General features: G+C 37.3%; 1 protein-coding gene across 1 annotated transcript in view; it reads right to left on the bottom strand.

Moving 5' to 3' along the window:
- The window catches only part of ATP13A4 (ATPase type 13A4), a 151,551-nt gene that overhangs the window by 83,513 nt on the left and 42,402 nt on the right, over positions 1-25,636 (bottom strand). The window contains exons 3-7 of the mRNA XM_011961225.1: positions 16,845-16,991; positions 7,071-7,141; positions 6,901-6,981; positions 5,316-5,385; positions 3,714-3,848 (exon numbers count right to left, since the gene is read on the bottom strand). Coding sequence (XP_011816615.1) covers positions 3,714-3,848; positions 5,316-5,385; positions 6,901-6,981; positions 7,071-7,141; positions 16,845-16,991 — 504 coding nt within the window. The remainder of the gene's footprint in view (positions 1-3,713; positions 3,849-5,315; positions 5,386-6,900; positions 6,982-7,070; positions 7,142-16,844; positions 16,992-25,636) is intronic.

Below are 25,636 nucleotides of genomic sequence, written 5' to 3'. Positions count from 1 at the left end.
TCACTAAATTATTTTTATTTTGGAAAATACAGTTGTCTTTAAATATATATTTATATACAAATATGTTATTATTATTTTTAATTAATTAATTAATATTTTATGATTCTGAGTTTTAATTCTTAATTTGGTAAATACCAGTAGATATAACCTACAAGATTTAAAACTCTTAGAGATCCTCAGTGATTTTTAAGAGTTTAAAGAGCTCTAGAAACTAAAAAGTTTGTGAGTCTTGAGGTAAAGCTTTAGTCTGTGATGAGATTTAGAAGTTTATTGTAAGAGCAATGGGAATATTTTGAAGCATTTTAGTGATAAAAGCTTGTAAATAATCGTGTTCTGCAAGAATGATGTATGGACGCCAGATGGGAGGTGATTGCAAGGTAGAAAATGATACTAACTCGAACCTTAATAGTGCAAGGGTGGAAAAAAGTGAATGATGTCAAGAGATATTTAGGAAGGAAAAATCAAAAGACTTCCTGTGTAATTGAAGGGGAAGAAGAAAGAAAGTTTCAAGGTTGACAACCAGATTTCTGGCCTGTGCAACGGAATGGTCAGTAGTATCTGCTACCAAATCAGAAAAACCTAAGCGCAGATTTGAGGAGAAGAATCTTTGAGTTTTATGTTGAGAATGTTGAATTTAAGGTAATTTTTTGATATTAAGGTGGGGATATCAAACAGGTAGTTGAAGCTATGAGTCTGGAACTGAAAAGGGATATCTGGATTTGAGATATACATACAAATTTGAAAGTCATTAGCATATGCCTTTGAAGTCATTGGCATGTACGACTATAAAAATAATGAAGAATCTTTTATGTACTTGCATGAAAAGATCCTCAAGATATATTAATAGTAATTTTTAAAATAGCAAGTTAGAAAATACTGTAATTATGCTACCACTTAGATAAGAAAAAAAGAAAATACATATATTTGTATTTGCTTCGTTTGCCTAAAAACTTTTTTGGAAGATTACACAAGAAACTTATGTAAGCAGTTGGCCAAGTGGAGTGGGAGAGAAAAATGGAGACTTCACATTATATGCATTTTCATGTTGTTTTGACTTTGGAACACTCATTTTTTAAAAGTCAGATAGAAAAGGATGAGCTATCAAAAGAGAAGGGAAAAGAGCAACTGGAGAGGATGCAGAGTGTGTTGTCACTGAAGCCAAGGAAAAGAGTGCATCAGAAAGAATGGAGCAGTTAACTATGTCAAATCCAACTGAGAGGTTTAGCGAAATCTGTACTGTGGGAAAAAAAAATATCCACTGCAGGGGGACCATAACATGAGCAAGCAAAACACCAAGAACCCAATAAAAATTGACAAAGGACACAAAGAGTTCACAGTAAAAGAAATACAAATGGCCTAAAGTGTGAAGAAATGCTCAACTCATAATAGAAAACATGTGATTGGAGTTACTGAATTCTGTTTTCACTTATATTGGTAAAGATAAGAAAAACTTATCTACTGTTGTAAGGAATGTAAATTGGTATTACTTTTTTTATATATAGAGAGAGATGAGGTCTCACTCTGTTGCTCAGGCTGGTCTTGAACTCCTGGGTCTAAGCTATCCTGCCACTTCAGCCTCCCAAAATTTTGAGATTACAGGTGTGAGCCTCCATACCTGGCCAGTATTACTTTTTTTAAGAGACATTTTGACAACATGCATTAAACATACCTAGCTTATGACTAAGTAATTTCAATTGCAGAAATTTTCTATACATCAATTCAGATATTCATAAGCATATATACTTGTTATATACATATGTAATATGTATTCATATGCATACATATATATAGATGTATGAAAAGATATATGTGCAAGGACGCTTCTGCAGCATTGTCCTAGTAGCAAAAGACTAGAAACAACCAAATACATATCAATATTGGACTGGTTAAAAATTATGATACATCTAGAGAAAATGTATTTGTGCAGATGCAGAAAGATATTTAGGATATAACAGGTAAGAAACTTAAGTGGAGGCTGGGCACGGTGGCTCACGTCTGTAATCCCAACACTTTGGGAGGCCAAGGCGGGTGGATCACTGGAAGTCAGGAGATCAACACCATTCAGGCCACCATGGTGAAACCCCATCTCCACTAAAAATACAAAAATTAGCCAGGGCGTGGTGGCACACGGCTGTAATCCCAGCTACTTGGGAGGCTGAGGCAGGAGAATTGCTTGAACCTAGGAGGCAGAGGTTGCAGTGAGCCGAGATTGCGCCATTGCACTCCAGCCTGGGCGATGACAGCAAAACTCCGTCTCAAAAATAAATAAATAAGTAAATAAGTAAAATTCAAGTGCAGAACAGTGTACATGGAATATATTCACTCTGTTAAACAAATCAATGCATATGCATTTAATATGGCTGAAAGTATACAGAAAATATGGTCCTAGTGGATGTATCTTGAAAGAGGACCTGAACACTGGGAAGTTTTCCCAACGGGAGGGAGCCTTAATTTTTTTTCACACTCTTTTGTTCTGTTGAAATTTTATTTTTATCATAGCCACATATTGCCCTTTCTATTAAGGAAAAAAAAAAGAGCTAATTTTAAAAGAACTTTTTAAATTTTAAAATGATCTATGGGCTTTGGGATCACAGTGGCTACCTTAACAAGATTTCTTTAAATGGAGTCATGAGGGAGGAAGGCATGTCAGCATGACTGAAAAGTAAGAGGAAGATGAGTAACTAATGATAACAGACACAAAGACTCTAGAAGTTTTACCGTGAATGGAAAAAGAGTGATATAGTAGTAGCTGAAGGCAGAAGCATGGTCAAGAGAAGAAACTGTTTTGTTTTCAAGTTAAGAGAATTTGAGAATGTTAAATGTTGATGGGAAGGCTCTTGAGGAGAAGAAAGGAGTCACTCATGGACTGCATAAGCACCCCAAGAAGGTGGAAGAGGATGGTCTCGCAGGCACAGCCGAAGGCACTTCCTCCACTGAAATGAGAGGTCAGGGCAGGAGGGGGCTGCAGAGATGAGTCATTTGGCACTCAGAAAGTGGGGAGTTGGACAATTTTCTGTCTTATGGCTTCCATCTTTTTTGTGAAATAAGTGGTATCTGCTGAATTAAAGAAAGAGTGGAATATGAGAAGATGGGCATCTCAGACACCAGAAGACAGAAATGGCTTGAAACCTTCATTTCAGAGGATGGGAGAGCACCTCGATTAGAGATGAACAGAAGTCTTGTCCAGATGAGGTTGGAATTCACAGATTTATAGTGCGACTAACGAATCTGTTCTATATAATTTTTTTCCAACAGTATCTAGAAACCTGGTGTAGGCATAAAGAAAGCCAGGAGTTGGACTGCGGCCTTGACAAATGAGTACCAGCCAAACATAAATGGCAAAGGAGTTCATATTAAATAGATTCCTCCACCTTCCATCTCTCTTCCACCATCCTCAAGTCCCATCAGTATTCTCTACGTGCATTTTTCACATATTCACAATTCATAAACCTTTGCATGTTGTTCTGGCTTATTAGTCTTAAGTAAATTAAAGAGAGAGAGGAAAAATAACTTCAAATGTCAGAGATTGGAATGGGAGGAAAGGGAAAGAACTAAATTGTTGAACACTGCTTACTGTGCTACATATTTACAAACTTGGTCTCATTTACTATGGAGCAGGAAGTGACTATTTCCTGATATTCCTTTCTAACAAATTTTTAATAAACTCACTATTCTTCCCTTTCTGAAACCATAGAACTAATAGAGAAACTCACCTCTCTGAGATCATATACTGTCAAAGATATGGAAATTATGGACATGATTATGATGGCAAAAGCGTATTCCTTATAGTCTTCACTAAACCACAAACAGACACTGAAGAGTTGAAATATATAAAATGGATTTAGAACCTGTTGGCAGACATAAAAACAGGAAAGCAAGCGAGATTTTTAGGCTTCACACTTAGCTCTTTATTTACTTGTTTTCATAATCATCTTCATGACATACATCATCCCACACAACATTCTTATTATATTTATTCAGCAACTGACAAGTGCCAGACACTGCTCTAAGCAACTTTACTTGAATTTTCTCATTTAATTCCCACAATTACCTTATTAACTAGAAGTTACTTATCTCCATTGTAATGATAAAGAAACTGAAGCTTAGATCTTGAGAAATATGTCCAAAGTCATGCGACCATGACTGCCACAGACCCAAGACTTAAACCCAGGCAATCTGACCCCAGAGCACTTACTTTTAATCACTGTCGCACTTTACAATTTACAAAGTAGTGTCTCATGTATTGACATGTTGACCATCGCAATAGTTATTTAAGGAGGAGATGTTGTCATCTCCTGTTTACATTTACTGGCCTTCAGAAAGGTGAAGTATTAGTTCAGGTTTACAAAGTTAAAATACTTTCTAGTCTCTTCTTCTCTATGACATAACACCTGCCATATTTGAAGTCGTTAAGGAACTTGATTAATGGGTGAGTTGAAGACTGCATGTTCTCGTTAAGTAGAGAGCTGTGCTGAAAGCAGTAAGCTGCAATAGAGCATCTAGAACACTGTGCGAGAGAGTAGCTGTTAACTTCAACAGCTGGAATTCAGCTTTGGTCAAATAACATGTTGTGCCTTTACTTGAATTCCCCCTAGTTGGTTTCCTTCTGTCTAAAACAGAAACGGCAATCCTTTCTTCTAGTTAGAGAGGCAGCACACAGAAACATTCCCTATTGGTTTGTTTTACTTTCTTTCATGCTTGACAGCTTGCTGGAAATATTTTTAAAGTACCTTAAGTTTAGTAAGCTTTTTTAAGGCAAGGAGGAGTGGAGAGGGAGCACAGGGAAGCCAGAGTATAGCTAGAGGGCTATGGTTTGATAATAATCAATGTAAAGTGAAAAAAATGAGGATCCCAGCGATAGGGTCCAAAAGGGAAATTTCATCTTATACCTTGAGATCTGCAGTACTAATAAGGCTGAATAAATGGAGTTTTTTCTTCCTACATTTTTAGGCACCAAGGAACTTGTATCTGTTACCTAACAAAAGGATTAGCTTAAAAAAAACTGAGTTTCACGAAGTTAAAACAAGTTAAGCAGCACAGTATTAAAAAAGAAAAGAAACATTACATTCATCCAGCCATTAAATGTTAAGTACGTATAATGAGTTTCACACTCTGTCTTGCATAAGGCAATCTGCAAAAGAACCACTTGAAGAAAAAGAGTAAGCAAGAGATATGAGGATAATATGCTTGGCATACTTCTAAAATATGTTCTATATTATAGTTACTTATTAACAAGTAGCACTCTTGATTATTTCACCGGAGTCAAACTTCTTTATTTTCTATCCAACACCAAGAGAAAATGCTGGAGAAATTACCTCCTTGATGAGCAGTTTCCAAACTGGTGTAACTTCAACATCGATAGTATTAGGCCCACATATTAACCTCCTACAGAAAGAAATCACGTATCACTCCATCACAAATAATAAAATTAAAACTCACTCCTCACCTATTCAGAAAAAGGTCTATTCTATGTTCAATTTCTCACTTGTGGGACCAACATAAGCCTCCCTTGTTATATACCATTCCCATCCTTCTCAAAATAATGGGAGGTGAGGGTTCTCAGTTGCAAAAACGATAAATATGACCATATTGCTTCTAGAACTATACTCTTCCCAAGGTCTAAATATTTTTCTAAATGGTAGTTTGGGTATTTAATATTAAATATTGTCTCATTCAAGTAGTTTCAGGATTGGCATGTTTCCAACTCTGTCTCGCCTCAATTCCGGTTTTATTACTATAAGACCATGAGATAGTTAAGAGAAAATACCTTTATTGATAAGGAAATGCTGTTTCTATTTTCCTACCCCTATTTAGTAGTTCTGGAAAACTTCAGAATGTATTTTAATGTAGGTGGAAAATTCTGTGATCTCAAAAATAGCTCTACACACATAATTATTCGGCTTTTTGATTCAGTGTCTCTAAAACCCAGAGATGTGTTTCTTTGATTATGCAGAGGAAAGACATTTTATGAGTTACGTTCCTGTTGAAAACACTAACTGCTTTCTCTGTGTCTTCCACCTCGACGCTCAGATTAAACAGCTTGGTCAAATGTATGAGAGCAGTGCTTCTCAAACATTAATGTTTATATAGATCGCTTGGTGATATTGTTAAAATGAAGATTCTGATTCAACGGGATGAAAAGGGGTCTGAGATCATGCATTTCTAACAAGCTCCCAGGTGATGCAGATTCTGCTAGGCTCTACATCTCTTCAAAGTACTAGAAATGGGGAAGGGCAAAGCATGTGAATCATAGAAACTTAGAACAGCAAGGCCTTTAAAGAGTCTTCCCCCAGTCTATGATTGGGAAACAAAGGTCCAGGGAGGAAAAGATATTTGTTCAAAGCCCACAGACTCTTGACATACCAGTGCCCTCCCTAAATCTCTCTTCTCTGCCTAGTAACTCATTTGGAATTGTGGAGCTACACATCTTGCATGGTGTTCTACTGCTGTTCCATGGTTATTATTTAACTGCATTATCATGATCTAATATGTATTTCTTGATTATAACCTAAACTGGCTCAACTTTATATTATAATAACCTTGAGAAACATTGCATGGAGTAGAAAGAGCACTACCTCTGCAGCCAGGAGTGTGGGCCTCAGTTCTTCCGCTACTAATTCCCATCTGTGTGACCTCGTTCCGGCCATGAAACCTTTCTGAGCCTCAGATTTCTCACTTGTTGTATGGAAATGGTGATAATGTCTGTTCTACCTGCCCCATAAGGTTGCTCTGAAGATGAAGTAATATAATGTATGTGAAAGATTTAATTTAATAATACTAAATAGAGCATTACAATATTTTCTAATATTAATCCATTAAGCTAACTATTTACGGAGCTGTCTATTTGGCTAACTGATAATAATCCTTTTGAGCTAGTATAGGCAATAACATGCATGGTACCTAATCTCTTGCTCTTCTCTTGTCAAGCCTGATCCAAATTTTTGATGTATCTTGGCAGAACTGAGCCAGTCTTCCAAAGAGCTAAAATAATAATAATGAAAAGAACATATTTAGCAGTAATATTTTTGAGATATTTTTCTTCTTTGGTTGTACTTGCTAAAATAACTTACCCAATTTTCTGGAACTGTCCTTCTAAGTAGTTCCAAACATATCTTATTTTCTGCACTTTTATGCATCTCACCTGCAAAAGAAAAGTACTAAGAAAACCTCTAGTTTGAGGATCAGAGAATAAACAGCAACCAGTGGCTAAAGAAGCATTTGTTTAAAAAGCAAAGATAAAACTTTAACATACTTATTTAAGATTTTATCCTTTTCTAACTTATCCTTTGCTTTTCTACCATACAAATGGTATTCTTTATTAGAAGTCATCATTTAATCAACATGTATCATGGACCTACTACATAGAAAAATATATATGAATAAAACTTAGTCTCTGCATTCTACTACTTTATAAACTAAGAAGGAAAAATTTCTAAAAAAAAAAGACATAGAGTCCAATATGTACATGTCAAAAAAATTAAAACATAATAAAATAAAAAATACGGTTTTGAAATGCTGTAGACATAAAGAGAGAGAAGATGATGGAAGGCAACATGATGGAGATGATGTATGAGTTACAGTGCTGAAGGATTAGAAGACTTTTACTCAGATGAGAAAATAGAAAGTATTTTAAAGAGATTGCTCACAAGTTAGTTTGGGGGAAGAAGGCCAGTGAGCATGCCTATTTGTAGAATGAAGAATGAAGCTAGAAAGACAAACTGAAACCAAAGTACTGATATTGGAGTTGAGAAGAAATTACTTAGACAGATAATGAGGTTACAGAAGTCCTCAGTAAGGTTTTCTTTTTAATGAAGAGCAGTGCCCAATCATTTTCCTTTCTAACATAAAAAGACCCAACTATATGCGACCTATGAAGAATCATTTAACTAGTAATAACATACATAGGCTGAAAATGAAAGAATGGAAGAAGACATTCCATGAAAATGGAAACCAGAAGAGAGTAGAAATAGTTTTACTTATGTCAGATAAGATACACTTTAAATTAAAACTATAAAAAGAGACAAAGAAGATCATTGCATAATGACAAAGGAGTCAATTCAGTAAGGGATTAACGCTCATATGTATGCACCCAACATGGGAGTACCTAAATATGTAAAGCAAATATTAATAAAACCAAAGGGAGAAATTGACTGCAACACAATGATAGTAGAGAATTTCAACACCTCACTCACAGCAAAGAACAGATCATCCAGACAGAAAATTAACAAAGAAATATCAAATCTAAACTACACTATAGACCAAATGGACCTAATAGACACTTATAGAACATTCCATTCAACAGTTGCAGAATATACATTCTTCTCAACTGCTCATGGAACAGTATCTAGAATAGATTATACATTAGGTCACAAACAAGTCTTAACAAATGTTAAAAACTGAAATCATATCAAGTATTTTTTCTGATTATAATAGCATAAAAGTAGAAATCAATAAAAGCAAGAAAAACTTCAGAAACTTTGCAAATACATACAAATTAAACAACATGCTCTTGAACAACCATTGGTCAACAAAGAAATTAAAAGAGAAATTTCAAAATTTCTTGAGACAAATGAAAATGAAAACACAGCTTATCAAAAACCTATGGGATACAGAAAAAGCTGTTCTAAGAGGAAAGCGTATAGCAATAAATACCTCTATACAAAAAATAATGATCTCAAATAGACAATCTAACATTGCACCTCAGGGAAAAATGAGAACAAACTAAATCCAAAATTAATAGAAAGAAGGAAATAATAAAGATCAGAACAGAGGTAAATAAAACGAGAAAACAAACAGTCAAAAAACCCAAAGAGCTGGATTTTTTTAAAAGATAAATAAAATAACAAACGTTTAGTCAGACTAAAGAAAAAAGGGAAGACTCAAAATCAGAAATGAAAAAAGAGACATTACAAATGATAACAAAGGAATACAAAAAACCCTAAGAGATTATTATAAACAATTATATACCAACAAGTTTGATAAATCTAGAAGAAATGGAAAAATTCCTGGACACATGTAAGCTATCAAGATTGAATCATGAAAAAATAGAAAATGTGAACAGATGAATTAGCAGAGATTGAATCAGTGATAAAAAGTCTTGCATCAAAGAAAAGCTCAGTACCTGATGGCTTCACTGCTGAATTCTACTAAACATTTAAAGAAGAATACCAATTCTACTCAAACTATTCCAAAAAATTGAAGAGGGGAAAATATTTCCAAATTCATCTATGCATCACCCTGATAACAAAACTAGAGAAGAGCACAACGAAAAAGAAAACCATATGTCAATATTCCTGACAAACCTAGAAGCAAAAGTTGTCAACAAAATTAAAGTTAACATCACATTAAAAAGATCATTTATCATGATCAAGTGGAATTCATCCCAGGATACAAGGATGATTCAACATATACAAACGAATAAACATAAAATATCACATTAACAGAATGAAACACAAACACCATATGATCATTTGAACAAATACAGAAAAGCATCTGACAAAATTCAACATCCTTTCATGTTAAAAACTCAACAAAACAGATATAGAAGGAATGCATCTCAACACAATAAAAGCCATGCAAATCAACAGCTAATATTACACAAAATTAGAAAATATTGAAAGTTTTTCCTGTAAGATCTAGAACAAGACAAGAATGCTTGTTTTCATCACATTTATTCAACATATTACAGGAAGTCCTAGCCAGAGCAATTAGGCAAGAGAAAGAAGCAAAAGACATCAAAATTGGAAAAGAACTTAAGTTGTCCCTTTTTGCAGATGACATGATATCATATATAGAACATCCTAAAGACTCCACACACAAAAAAAAACTAATAAACAAATTCAGTAGAGTTACAGAATACAAAATCAATGTATAAAAATCAGCAGCATTTCTATAACTAATAGCAAACTATCTGAAAAAGAAATCAAGAAACTATCCCATTGGCAAAAAAATAATAAAACGGCTATAAATAAAACTATCCCATTGGCAAAAAAAAAAAAAAAAAAAAAAAAAAAAAAAACCAAAAAAAATAATAAAATATGTAGGAATAAATTTAACCAAGGTCTTGAAAAATCTCTACACTGAAATTTACAAAACATTATTGCAAGAAATTGAAGAAGACAAAAATAATTGAAAAGATATTCCATTCTCATGGATTGAAAGAACTAATCTTGTTAAAAATGCCCATACTGTCAAAAGCAATATACAGATTCAATTAAATTCCTATCAAAATACCAGTGATATTCTTCACAGGAATAGAAAAAACAATCCTAAAATTGGTGTGAAACCACAAAAGACCCTGGATACCCAAAGCAAACAGAGCGAAAAGAGCAAAGTTAAAGGCATCACATTATCTGACTTCAAATTTTACTACAAAGCGATAATAACTAAAACAGCATGATGCTGGCAGAGAAATAGACATATAGACCAATGGAACCGCGTAGAGAAAACAGAAATGAATTCACACGCTTGCAGCCACCTAATTTTCAACAAAGGTGCCAAGAGCACACAACGAATAAAGGACAGTCTCCTTAATAAATAATGCTGAGATAGGCCAGGCATGGTGGCTCATGCCTGTAATCCCAGCACTTTGGGAGGCTGAGACAGGTGGATCACTTGAGGTCAGGAATTTGAGACCAACCTGGCCAATATGGCAAAACCCCATCTCTACTAAAAGTACAAAAGTTAGCTGGGCATCGTGGTGGGTGCCTGTAATCCCAGCTATCAGGAGGCTGAGGCAGGAGAATCGCTTGGACCTGGGAGGCTGAGGTTGCAGTGAGCCAAGACCCTGCCACTGCACTCCAGCCTGGGAGACAGGGCAAGACTCTGTCTCAAAAAAAAAAAAAAAATCTATATATATATACAAAAATCAGACTGAGAAACCTGGCAATCCACATGCAGAAGAATGAAGCTAGACCCCTATATCTTACCATACACAAAACTCAACTTGAAATAGATTAAAGACTTAAATGTAAGATGGGAAATTATAAAACTACTAAAAGAAAAACATAAGGTCTGACATGGCATGGTCTGGGCAAGGATTTTTTGGATAAGACTCCAAAAGTGCAAGCTACCCAAAAACAAAAATAGACAATTGAAATTACATCAAGCCAAAAGCTTCTATACAGCAAAGGAAATAACTAACCAAGTGAAAAGACAACCTACAGAATGGAAGAAAATATTTGCAAACTGTATATCTGACAAGGGGTTAATATCCAGAATATATAAGGAACTCAAAAAACTCAGTACCAACAAAACAACTATTTGATAGAAAATGGGCAAAAGACCTAAACAGACATTTTTCAAAAGAAGACACACAAATGGCTCACAGATAAATGAAAACATGCTTAATATCACTGGTCACCAGGGAAATGCACGTGAAAACCATAGTGAGCTATCACCTCACTCCAGTTAAAATGCTATTATCAAAAAGACAAAAAAAAATGACAAATGCTAGCGAGGATATAAAGAGAAGAAACTCTTGTACACAGTGGGAATATAAATTAGTACAATCATTATGAAAAACAGTATACAGGCTCCTTATAAAATTAAAAATAAACCATCATATGATCTCTTAATCCCAATAGTTGGTATATATCTAAAGGAAAAGAAATCAGTATGTCAAAGAAATATCTGCACTCTCATGTTTATTGCAGTAACATTCACAATAACCAAGATATGGAATTAACCTAAGGGTCTATCAATGGATGAATGGATAAAGAAACTGTACATATACATTTTCTTTGTGGAATGTTATTTGGCCTTAAAAAGAAGGAGATTCTGTCAGTTTTGACAACATGGATGAACCCTGAAGAGACGTTAAATGAAATAAGCAAGACACAATAAGGCAAATACTGCAGGATCTGACTCATTTGTGAAATCTAAAACAGCTGATGTCGTAGAAGTAGAGAGCAGAATATTGGGTATCAGAGGCTGGGGGGAATAGCATAGACAATGGGATGGAGGAAGGTTGGTCAACAGTACAAAGTTACAGTTAGATAGAAGGAATAAATTTTGTTGTTCTTTTGCAGAGCAGGGTGACTATGTTTAGTAATATTGTACTGTATATTCCAAAATAGCTAGAAGACAGGATTTTGAATATTATCACCACAAAGAAGTGATAAACCTATGAGGTGACAGATATGCAAATATCCTAATTTGATTTACACATAATGTATACATGTATCAAAACATCACACTATACCCCATAAATATGTACAATTATTCTGTGTCAATTAAAAACAAAATTTTAAAAATCCTGGTAGCCACATTAAACCAGTAAAAAAAAAAAAAATGAAAGAAAATAAAAGATACTGAAAAAGATTAGGCTGGCAGCAAATACTAAAGAACAAAGAGGAGGTTATTACAAAAAAAAATAAGGAAGTGAGGGTCTGAGACTGTTGGCAGTGGGAGAAAAGGGAAGGGTTGATGCTTATGACAATTGTGTGTTCTTGCTTCTGATTCTTTAAGCAAGTTCGTATGTGAATGTGAATTTCCATGAACTGGTGACCTAACTAAACACCAAGAGAAACAGTGAGACTGACGTATTGTCATAGAGTAACGGTTATTATACTCTCAGGTTGCTCACTGGAATCATCTGGGGAGCTTTGAAAAAGGCTGCTGTCCGGCCGGGCGCGGTGGCTCAAGCCTGTAATCCCAGCACTTTGGGAGGCCGAGACGGGCGGATCACGAGGTCAGGAGATGGAGATCATCCTGGCTAACACGGTGAAACCCCGTCTCTACTAAAAAATACAAAAAACTAGCTGGGCGTGGGGGCGAGGTGGCAGGCGCCTGTAGTCCCAGCTACTCGGGAGGCTGGGGCAGGAGAATGGCGGGAACCCGGGAGGCGGAGCTTGCAGTGAGCTGAGATCCGGCCACAGCACTCTGGCCTGGGCCACAGAGCGAGACTCCGTCTCAAAAAAAAAAGAAAGAAAGAAAAAGACTGCCATCTGGTCCCCACCCTCAAGGATTCCGTTTTGTCTGCAGTGCATTCTGGGCATAAATATTTTTAGTTTACCTCAGGTAATTTTAATGTGCAGCCAAAGTTGAGGAACAGTGTCTAGAGCTTCCTTTTGCAGCTACTCTGCTAAATCGCTGTTTGAGAACTTCAACTCAATTTTTCTTCACTTCAGTTACCCCATGAATACATTTAGGCAACTGGACAGATTATGTCTATGTTCTACCTCAGCTTCTCTCTAGATATTCTATGCTCAAGAATATTATCGTCATTATAACCATTAGATACATTTTAAAACTGGAAAGACCATATAGCTGGCACAAAGTAAGTGCTCAATACATTTTTTATTAAATAAATGAGTGAAAGCTTTGCAAAACCACATCAACCAGAAATGCAGTTTAAATCCCTTAGCTCCAAGGTCTAGGTTACCAAAAATGAATGTTAACTCTATGCCATAGGTGTATGTACATGTACACATGTGCACGTGTGCACACACGCGCACACACACACACAGAGGCATTCAAACTTACCAAATAGCATGTAAAATGCTGTATTTTTTTTAATTTTACAGAATGGATTTATTTCAGCAAGGTTGGTTGCAACATACTGCATTTAAAAAGTATACCTTATTTCCAATTTAGAGTGAACTGCCAGTAGGAATGACACACAATCTCTCTCTAATTTGCAGATTTCACAATCTGCAAAGGAAATATTTGTAAACGACAGGCTCTAGGGTGTGTTAGCCATCATGACACATGTTGGAATCTCAAGCGTCTTGCCTCACCATTTGCTCTTCTCTTCAGTATTCTTTGCAATTTTGCAAATACAGCAGGATTGGAATCACAGCTACTATTTTGGGGGCATGTTAGGACTTTTCACATGTTATGTTTAGTCTTTTCCATCATCCTGTGGTAGGGCAGATATTATTTTCCTCTTCACTTTGCACCTGAAGTTCATTTTCTTTAAGTAACTTGCCAGGAATTCGAACTCTAGCCTATCTGGCTCCAAAGTTCAGTCTCTCAAAGGATATCATATTCAAGCTAGTCCCAAAGGAAAATCTGAAAATCCATTGACTTCAGGATTAAAGCTGTATAAAGTGATGGCTGCCTACTTATTAATTATATAAATGCAAAAATCTGTGTTAGAAAAATTTTGAAGGACAAATCGTGGTTCCAATGTGAGGCCCCTGATCAGTTTGAGAGCCTCTTATCAAGAGGCAGAAACCACACACTGAGGCTGAAAAATGTATAAAACATAATAGACACGAAACATCTGTAGATGAAGGCAGCAATAACGAGAAATAAAGAGGCTACTGGTAAGTTTTACCTCAGGCCAGAGAATAGAAAATTCCATTATCTTCCGACAAGTTCTGAAGCCATTCCTCACAGAATGAGAAGAATGGCTCCATTCTAGACCTTTTGAGCACATTTGAGATTCCCCCAGGAGAAAACACCTCTGCCAGGAGTTTATCCGCTTCCCCTATCACTCTCAGAGTCTCTGGAAGCTGGTAAGAGGATGTTAAGCACAATATTTGCAAGAGATGAAGTTTATTTGCCCATTTCCTGGAAATCCAGACCAGGAAACAGCAATTAGGAAATCAAATATCTGCTGCGGGGTGAATTTCATCTTTCTGCTCAGGAATCAGGAAGATCTCCTCTCCCCGGGCTTTCTGCTTGTGATTTCTTGTTAGAACATGTTATAAGAGCAACTTGTTTAACAGGTTAAGCACTGGGTGTTAGCTTTGCCTGCAACCCCGCAAGATGGTCCTTAGCTTCTCCTCTTAGCCTGTGTTTCCAAACCTGACATAGTTCTTTGCTGTCATCTTCAGACTTCCTTTAAACCAGTGATCTCCAACCTTTTTGGCACCAGGGACCGGTTTTGTGGAAGACAACTTTTTCACGAATGTTGGGGATGGGGTGATGGTTTCAGATCATCAGGCAATCATTAGATTCTCATGAGGAGCACTGTAACCTAAATCCCTCACACGAGCAGTTCACAATATTAATGATTTCACTCCTGTGAGAATCTCATGCTGCTGCTGACCTGACAGGAGGCAGAACTCAGGCGGTGATGCTCGCCAGCTTGCCGGCAGCTCACCTCCTGCTGTGCGCCCTGGCTCCTAACAGTCCACGGACAGGGCACCGATCAGTGGCCTCGGGGTTGGGGACCCCTCCTTTAAATGCCCCTAAATGTTACCCTCTTGGTAAGGCTGTTATTGCCATCAAGGCTGAGCCCATGACAGCTCTTCTGACTTTAATGAAAGTTTTGTTACTAGCATAGTTCATTGAAGTTCACAAATGACCTTAATACCCGTCGTCTCATTGTACGTTCATAACAGCCCTGAGAAAGGCAAAGAAGGGGTATTACTTTTATTTTATAAATAAGACACTCAAGACCAGAGAGGCAGTAACTAACCAAACTGCCTACGCCATAGCTGGTGAATGAAGGCAGTACACCTGTCACAACTTTCATTTCAAGACCCCTGCCCCTCCTGCAATTCTGTGTGTTGACTTGGCCATTTCTTCATTTATCTGTTCACTTATTTATTTGATGCTACTAAAGATGTTAGAATTTCAGAGCAATGAAACTATGAGAACATAGGCTATCTGGGAAGCTTATTTCTCCAGGCGAATGGATATCTAACAGATTAGGGCAACTATTATTTGGAGGTACTTGACCTCCTTTGTTTTTGTTTATTTGGGCAGCTAAGACAACTGGGCAGGTGGAGCACAGTAGCTCACCCCTGTAATCCCAGCACTTTGGGAGGCTGAGGTTGGTTGATCACCTGAGGTCAGGAGTTCAAGACCAGCCTGGTCAACACGGTGAAACTCCGTCTCTACTAAAAACACAAAAATTAGCTGGGTATGGTGGCAGGTGTCTATAATCCCAGCTACTTGGGAGGCTGAGGCAGGAGAATTGCTTGAACCCAGGAGGTAGAGGTTGCAGTGAGCCACGACAGTGCCATTGCACTCCAGCCTGGGCAACAAGAATGAAACTCCATTTCAAAAACAAAGACAACTGGGTGATAACAATTGACAATAGGAAAATTGCTCATAATTTACTTTTATTATTTTAAATGACTGACCTTGAGCTCATAAAACTAATTTAAACAGCTGACTACTCATACATAAATGTAAGAGAAGACATTCTGTCTTACAAAATGTTTTTAATATGAATGTTAACTAGTCATAATCCAAGCAGAACTAATTTAATAGGGTGAAGAGGGAGCAACCCAAATACATTTGAATGACAAGAATTCAAATAAGGTCATATTTGCAGGCATAAGCAAACCTCCTGGGATATCCCTGGGGGATTACCTTTAATATAAGATTAACCCTGTTACATAGATTGTAATATAGGACACAATACTATTAAGAGCTAATATGTAAGAACTGGGCTGGGCAGTACATGCCTGTAATCCCAGCTACTAGGGAGGCTGAGGTAGGAGGATCACTTGAGCCCAGGAGTTTGAGGCTGCAGTGTATTATAATCATGTGCCTGTGAACAGCCACTGCAACATAGTGAGATCCTACCTCTAAGAAAGGAAAAGAAAATAGAACAAGTATGTATTGAGCATCTGCTATATACTTGGAACTACTTTAATCTTTGTATTTCTAAATTTATTGAATTTGATCAATCCATATTAGAAATAGGTATTATTACCATCATTTTGTAGACGAGAAAACAGGCTCAGCAGAGTTAAGATCAATGGTCGCACTATTTAGAAGGATGAAGCTGAGATTTGAACTGTCTGGCTCCAAAGTTCGCGTTTTCAATATACACCATCAAATGAGGATTGGCACCACGGAGGAGCTGCATTTAACTTCACACTTGAGGGGAAAAAAGATTAAATCTCTCCGACATCAGCAGTAGCCATACGTTTACTTACCTTTAGGTCTGGCTTTCTTATGGCTCTATTTATGATATACTCCTCATCTGTAATGAGAGGGTGGTCAGGAGTGAGACCAAATGCGCTGTTTAATGCTGACAGGTAGATCCATATTACCTTTTTCCAAGAGTAAATTCGGAATTCATCCTGAGGAGATAGATATCAAAACCCCCATGAAGTTAAGAGAGGTCAGCAGGCTAAAATTCAACCTGAAAAACACCATTTTAATATAATTCTGTAAGTGTTTGGAGTTCGTGAACGTTCTAGACAGAATGGTTTGCCTCTGAAAGCTGATGGATATAGAACTTTGAGGGAAAAAGACCTCTCATCATTGATTGAGGAATCTAGCTATGAAGATGAGGCACTGACGCATCACAAAGCTTGAGGGTCAGGAGGCTCATTCGCAGGTAAGACCTAGTTCACTGCATCACCTTTCAGCCCATGGCCTGATGACCATCCCCATCTTTCGAGGCTTAACTCAAATTCCACCTCCTACAGAACAGCCTCATTAACACCCTTCCACCAGGGGGAAAAAAAAACAAAACCTGTCACTTCGTTAACTCCAAAAAAATGTGGTCTTAATCACTTTTTGCCTGTATTCTCTTAGTTCTTCTAGACTACCTGGAATGTAGGGACCATGTTTTATTGTTCCTTATCCCCATTCATGTGAAGCACTGAGACCTGCTCAGTAAGAGTCTGAAGAATGGATGAAAAAGACTGAATCTATGTACTGAACCTGCCCAAGGTAATTGTCAAGATGTTAGCACAGGTGGGGTTAAAGAAGGCACCTTATTGCATGACCCTAATTAAAATTGCTTCCCTTTGCAGTTCACTGATTACTTCATCACAGAGTAAAATTAGAGGGAGAAGCACAGGATTGAGAAACAGATACCACAATGGTCCCTTAGAAACTGATTTGACAGTGGTTATTATCTGAACGGGTAAATAGTAGACATAAAACCCACCCAGATGACTGATAAACCTCAGGATTTAAGACGTATAAAAGAAAAAGTCAAACGTGGGAACAATGTGATGCTTGGGAAATGTAGGTCAGAGCTGGGAATTGTCTCCACCACCACACCCACTTTTGCTATGAAGAATGCCCTAGCTGACTCTGCAAAAGGCAGGGAGGGGAAGATACAATCATTGTAGCTAATCTCGTATATTGGTCCTCCTAAGAAAGAGGAGACCATCTGTATGCCTTTGCTCCTGCTGCCTCCTTGCCTGTAGTACATATTCTTCTCTTTTCTCCTTAAGTCTTTACATGGCTGGAGTCTACCATCCTTCAGGGTCCAGGTCAGAGTTCACGTCCTGAAAACCTCCCTAATTTCTCTGGGTGATCTCTCCTCTAAGTCATCAGTGTTCTCGAGATTCCCAACACATTTTACCCTTTGCCTATCCACCTTACCACTTCTCTTGGACTGTGGGTGAGAATTGTGTATGACACATGTCTGTACTTCAGCCAGGCTTTGCACAGATTCTGTGTGCATGCGCGTGTGTGTATGTGTGTGTGTGTGAGAGAGAGAGAGAGATGAAGAAGGGAAGGAAGCCAACAAAACCTTAATAGAAATTGGAATGTTAATTAATTAATCAATTTTAAAAGCCAGTGAAATTGGCTGTTATCCTATGGATTTAAAAAAAAAGGTGACTAAGTCAATTCAAATCAAATTGTATGGAGTTAAGAATGATGAGCCTAAGAATGGTGGAACAGAGTTAAATTTTCAATGACTAAGCCAGTGATCTGATAGACATGGTCTAGGTATGGTAGAGTAGGCAACCAACTCTCTTGAACAAACCTCGACATAGTTCAGCATTATATAGCTTTGCTTTTGACTTCATCAAAGCAGTTTTTAAATAAGAACTTCCCATTTCTAATAACAGTTAATATTTATTTCACACTTAGTGTTCTAAGCACATAATGCCCTATATGTATTATTTCATTTAATGTCAAAACCCCTATGGAATTGTTGCAGTTAATTATTCTCCCATTTAGTTGGCATGGAAAGAAAGACATACTTGGTAAGTATTAGAGGAGGGACTTAACAGTCACATCCCCACTCTTGCTTGCCTCCTCGAGTCCCCTCCAACCTTCCACTTTATTCTACATTTTTGCTACAAAATATAATTTGATTGGACTGCCATTTTTATGTAGAGCCTGAACTGGGACTTCTACAGAACATAGTTTCAATGACAAATTTGGTAAGAAAATGTATAATTTGTAGGTAAACAGGAACACAAATTATAAAAGAGCCATCAAGATCAGAGACCTCTGGCCACTAAGTGAGGACAATTAGGAAGACAGCAACTATTAATCATCTCCAGTGAATTAAAATAATATTAACAACTAATTTTCATATGATTACATAGCAGTTTGTAGAAATTTTGTTATGTTATTTTAGGCTTACAATTCTCTAATGTTGGTATGATAATTATCTCCATTTTGCAGATGAGAAAACTGATCATCAGCAAGACTAAGAATTGCTCAAGCCAGTCTGAAATTGGTAGTAGGAGTAAAACTGAGACCTGAGTCCAGATCTTTCCATTCCAAATCTTGGCCCCTTCTCTTTATTTCAACAAGTGGTCCCATGGTGTCTATGGCTTGCATGTAAAAATCACCTTGAATTCTGTACCAAGTGACAAATAGTATCTAGTTTCTCACAATGTGCTCTCCTGACAGCATAGAATCTAATTCCTGAAATCAAGCTGTCACTCTCTGGCCCTGTGTGACAAAAGACAGACCTCCAGACTGTAGTGCCTAAAAGGGGAAAAGCAAAGTGTTCAAGTTCTCAAAGGCCATATTAATCCAGTGCACCAACTGTATGCCTTAGTCTAGGTGTGTATTAAAAACTGACATTCATCTATATACCTACATCTTCTTATAGTTCATAATATTACCACATCAAAGGTGATTGGATATATTTGCCTTTAAGCTCATTTCCTGTCATCCCCATTTACTCCTAACCCCAATAACTCATAATTCTGTATGAAACAAAGTAGAATTACATAGAAAAAATAAAAGATAGGGCAGCTAGATGACCCTTTTGCTTAGAGTAGAGGAGTGACACTGACTTCTCTCTTGTATATTACCCTGCTGAGGACTCTGTCAAATCACCCAGCTTTTTAAGGGAAAAAAAGCAAAGAAATGGAAGGAAAGTACACCAATGTGAAGTGGTCACTTCAGGCAAAATCACTGACTTCTCTTTTTTCATTTTGGGGTTGTCAAATATGGAAAGAGCACAGGCTTGAGGCCTGAACTCAAATCCCAGCTCTAAACTGTCTTACAACTGTCTGAAGCTAATTTTCTTTATTTAGAAAATGGAGATAATACCAAATTTCATGGATGTTTGAAGGATCGAATGAAATAATACATAATGTGTCTGATCCAAGGTTTGGCCCATAGCAGGGAGGCAACAGATGGTATCGTTCTGTGCCTCATTTTTCATAGCATGTTGTTTCTGAGATCTTTCTGTAAGTAGGAACTTATTCTCCCTTTGAGGAAACTCTAAAAGTCTCTCAATTTTTCCTTTGTGGAAAAGCAGCATCTTTACCCGGAAATGGCTTCTTCTACTTTAGTCTGTTTCCCAGCTCTCTTCAAAGCAGGTAATGATTTGTAAAATACCTAAATGTACCAGAGGAGCTACCATTTTAAATAATTGGCTTATAATGCAAACAATCCAAAGTGCTTGCCTAGCAAAACTGGACTTTTTACACCTCAGGTCTCATTAAGAAGGCTTTACCTCCTCTTTATCAAAAATATTAACCAGATCAGTCCTTGAACTCTAAAAAAATAGGTTTTACAAGAACTCAAGAGTGCATTTCAAAAGTCGAATGTATAAAAAGGACCAGTGTTTGACCTGGACTGAAAAACAGAGGAAGAAACCTGGACATTTTTTATTTCCTATGGCTTTGTACTTTCTGACCCTGGAAATGCCAGATAAACTTTTAGATTTGAATGAAGCAAGTTATCTTGTGATATGGTGTGTCCCCATCCAAATCTCATCTTGAATTATATTTCCCATAATCCCCACATGTCATGAGAGGGACCCAGTGGGAGGTAATTTAATCATGGGGGCAGTTACACTCATGCTGTTCTCATGATAGTGAGTGAGTTATTGCAAGATCTGATGGTTTTATAAAGGGCTTTCCCCTTTTTGCTTGGCACTTCTCCTTGCTGCTGGCATGTGAAGAAGGATGTGATTGCTTCCCCTTCCACCATGATTGTAAGTTTCCTGAGGCCTCCCCAGCCATGTTGACCTGTGAGTCAAATCTCTTTCTTTTACAAATTACCCGGTCTCGGGTATGTCTTTATTAGCAGCGTGAGAACAGACTAACATATCTTGCTTACCTAATTCTATCCTTTTACCATAAGAACCTCATCCCTTGAAATTTAAAAGCAATATAATGGTCATTTCAAGTTCAGGCCAATGCTGTGACTTCTCTTGTGTAGTTCACCACACAAAAAAAATATAGTTCTGAGCTTGCCTTAAGAAGAACCCATTTCAAAGTTCCAATGAGACATTAGAAAATGAGTAATTTTCTCCTGGAGATGGATACATTGCAATGCTAAAACACTAAACTCTAGCTAAGGTGAAATACCTAGAGGATTATGGATAATGTAATAATAAATTTCTCAGGCTATTCTAAAACACTGCACTGCCTTTATAGACCCATAACTTTGGTATAATTCTTTCATTTTTATATCTTTCATTTTTTTTTCTTTCTCTTTCCCTCTCTCGGCCAGACTCGCTGATGCTCTTAACATTCTGACCTCATATTCCCAATGTTTTTTAGCTTGGAAAAAAGATGACATTGGCTAGAATACAGGATTTAGTTATAAGATACATAAAGTTCTAAGTTTTGGAGAAATTCTCACAATAATTATTATCTCAGTATATGTTGTCCAAAAAAAAGAGGAGGAAGGGACAACACAATGAGGTTATTAACAAAGCAAAGCCTATGTTCATGTTTGTATACAAAACAAGGAAATCTAGAAAACTCAGTATACATTTTTTGGAGAGACCAGGATTTGGGGCTTGCTCATTTTTGTAGTTGTTTTCTGAGGGGAAATGGAGCAGTGGATTAACTGGTTCATTGACTGAAACTTCTGGAGATAAAAGTGTGTAGTAAAAAGTTGACTAATGCCCATGGAATGCCTGCACGCCAAGCAGTCTTTATTTCAGAACTTTACACATATCACATGCTTAGTCCTCACAAGGAGACAGGTATTATTACTAGCCCCAGTTAACAGAAAAAAAATGGAGGCAAAAAGAGGTTAAATAACCTGTCTGTTATGAATTGAGTTGTGTCCCCTCAAAATTCATGTGTTGAAGCCCTCACCCCCAATATGTTTGGAGATAAAGCCTTTAAGAAGGTAATTAATGTTGAATGAGGCCATAAGGGTACACACTAATCCAATAGGACTAATGTCCATATGAGATGAAGAGACACCAGGAGCACAAGAGCACAGAGAAGAGACCCCATGAAGACAGTGAGAAGACAGCCTTCTTCAAGCCAGGAAGAGAGGCCTCACCAGAAACCAACTCTGCTGGCCCTAGATCTTGGACTTCCGGATCCCAGAACTATGAAACAATAAATTTCTCTTGTTTCAGCAAAACCCAGTGTGTGGTATTCTGCTATTGAAGCCTAGCAGGTAAATATACTTCCCAAGGTCAAGAGCAGTGCTGGGAATCAAATCCAGGTACTCAGAATCTAGAGTTTATTCTTAAACCACTTCACAATGCTGTCTCTGTAGAATATGGTCACTGGGCAGAGAGTAATTAGATCTCTAGTTCCAACTCTAGTTCAGCTCTCATCTTACAGCTATGGGACCCTGAGAATTTTGTTTAATTTCTCTATGCCTCCATCTGTAAAATGGGAGAAAAATAAACTCTACTGGCAAGGACCAAATGAGACAACTATATGTAAAGACTTAGCAAATTGTTAAGTCATAATATAAATGGCCCTGTATTATAAAGGATAATAGCCTCAAAACGTTTTATCTTAACATCGAGTCATTTCTCAGAGGTCAGCTCACAGAATCTCGGAGATTTCTGGCAAGATGTCTAATGAAAAACCAGACTGAAATGGGGCCGGGTAGGGGAGTGGGTAGGAGAGCAGGATTCGGAAGTGGGAATGTGTACCTGAAAGAACATAATGCTATATTATGAAACATAATGAAACATAATGCTATACTATTTTCCTCAACTGTGACATTCCACTTTAGTACCCTTGAGATAAAATTCTGGAAGAAACAGTGAGACTATTTATTATAGATTCGACTTAATTCAACTTATAAATTAATTAAGCCCTGCTATGGCCATGTGCTAGGTGCCATGGGGAATGAAACGTAAACCACAATCACTGTCTTCAAAAAGCTTATAATCTAGACTGTCCAGGGGGAAAAAAAAAAGGCTGAGAAGTTCCAGGAATAGAAAGCTTATAATTTTAAAGGATCAAAAGCTATAAAAAGGAAAGCAGCATAGTGAGGAAAAAAAAAAGACTCAGGACTTAGAGAAAGACTTAGGTTTCAGTTCTTTGCCCCCATATTCCCTCTACCTGTGTCACTCTCCATGTGCCTGCCCCCAGCAGCCACTGTCACCTTTTAACTCTTATCCTTTGGTGCTCAGAAAGCCTTCCCTGACTGCTTTGACTTAGACAAATCTCTATTATATAATCCTACCATAACCATGAACCTTTCGGAAGGAGTACTTTTAAGAGGTGGATTTTTACATTTATTTGTGTAGTGATCTGACTAACTCCATGAGGTCAAGAACCCTGGTTTTATTAATCACACGCACTCACACACTTGCCCATGAGCCAGCACTGTTGGCTGGCATGCAATGTGTGCTCCTCAAATGTAGGAAAGAAAGAGAGAGAGAAGGAAGGAAAGCCTGGCTTTGATATTTACTGGGTTGTAAAGTCATTTGGTCTGTCTGTATCCTCATCTGTAAAATGGAGATGATAATGCCCATTTTCCAGGGTTGTTATGAGAATTAAATAATCAATGACATACTGCTTCATAAACTGTAAAGTGAATAGTATTTTAATATAAGGTAAAAAGCACTACAGCGGTCACAAATGAAAACCCAGAGCTAATGCAGGACAGGTGATTCACTCCTTCCCTTCTGAACTGGGGCAAAGAACAAATCAACAAAGAATTAACAGAGAAGGTGATACAGCTGAGGAATGAGGAGATTTTAGTCAGTAGAAACAACACCTACTTTTTACATTTACTTGAGAAAGAGAAAGTATGTGTGTGTGTTGACTCCTCACTAGCAAATCACTCTGTAAGGACAAGGATTTCCATTTGTTTTGTTTACTGTTACGTTCCCAGTGCCTGTGCCACTGTCCGATACATGGTCGGTGTGTAGTAAATACTAACTCATTGAAAACATAAGCGAATGAATGCATGCATGAATGGAGGGGAGAAGGAATTATCAGAAGACACTTTATAAGCAGGCACAAAACTGTGTCTTGTTCCAGTAGAAAGTGGTCCTGGTGTGGGAAGCATGGGCTGAGAGACCAAGTTGCAGAGGAGGAGTTGGGAGGAGAGGAGGTAAGGGACTCCGTGAACACAGATGCTGCCGCCTGACAAGAATACTGGTATGCTGGCCAACTTTAAGATGACATTTGCGTGACTGATTTGCAGAGTTTCTAAGTTTTTGAACTAACGCTCCTAGCCCTGACATCTTTAATTGAAACTGAAGCGAAAATGCTCCCCATTAAAACATCAAACGGAAGTGCCTTGAGTCAGGCCAATTTGCTAATCATCACAAAGTTCTCCTCTGCTCATCACGGGTCTTTGACAACATGTAACCGACAATGACAATGAAGGGAAAATGTGTTTGTAATGACAATAAAGATGGAAGCTATGAAAATCATCAGGAGCATCTGAATTCAAAACAACGAATAGAAATCATGTCATTTGCACAGAAATGTGGCATTGCTACTGATATCGGTTAAAATTCAGAAGTAGATGAATACTGAACAGAATGCCACTTTTTAAATTATAAAATAAAAACCTAATTACTCTTATCTTTCAGAAAAATTCTCTCGGAGTCCTTAATAAAAGAAGAACTGAAAATAAACTGTGTACTGAAGACTTTCAGTCACAGTCTTTTTTTCTTTTTTTTTTAATGTCAAGAAATGACTACCTAATCAGTATCTGTGATAATGATCTGTAATCTTACCAGCGTGAGATTGATGATAAATAGCAAGTACTGATTTTTTAATAACATGAAGAACAGATACGCAACACATTTTCAGGTAGGAGTCATCCAGTCCTCCTTAATGGAAAATCGTTACAGTCCAGCTATTGTAATATAATTCAAATAAAATCTTTTTAAAGTGTCATTTTAATGCAAATAACTTAGCAGCAAACTTTTAAACTATTGGTGCCCAAAGCTTATTTTTATCTAAGTCTCAGATAGTAAGAATGTTTGAAATAATTGAGTTCTTGTCTAATTACATAAAGACTAATTTAGAACCTCATTTATTTGGAGAGTCTCTGGCATAGCAGATCCATTTAAAATGACACACAAGAGCAGGTAATTAAAAATTAAAGTTGAAATCAAGATGAAAAAGGCAAGACTGAAGCTGGCTTAGACTGCTCTGATTAGCTGTGGAGGGGCAGTGAAATTCGACAGGGGCTTGATAGACTGTCAAAGATGCAAAGAAAGAGGCAGGATGATGGAATGCAGCTCCCGGGGCACCAAAGCTTTTTTGAGTCTTTCCAGTATATGTGCACTTGCAAAGCTGGCTACATGCAACTAGGAGAGATCATCTGGCTGAGT

Source organism: Colobus angolensis, unplaced genomic scaffold, assembly GCF_000951035.1.
Source record: "Colobus angolensis palliatus isolate OR3802 unplaced genomic scaffold, Cang.pa_1.0 Scaffold54, whole genome shotgun sequence".
Taxonomy (NCBI): domain Eukaryota; kingdom Metazoa; phylum Chordata; class Mammalia; order Primates; family Cercopithecidae; genus Colobus; species Colobus angolensis.
The sequence above is the reverse complement of the archived record's forward strand: the minus strand, read 5'-3'. Positions and strand labels throughout refer to the sequence as shown.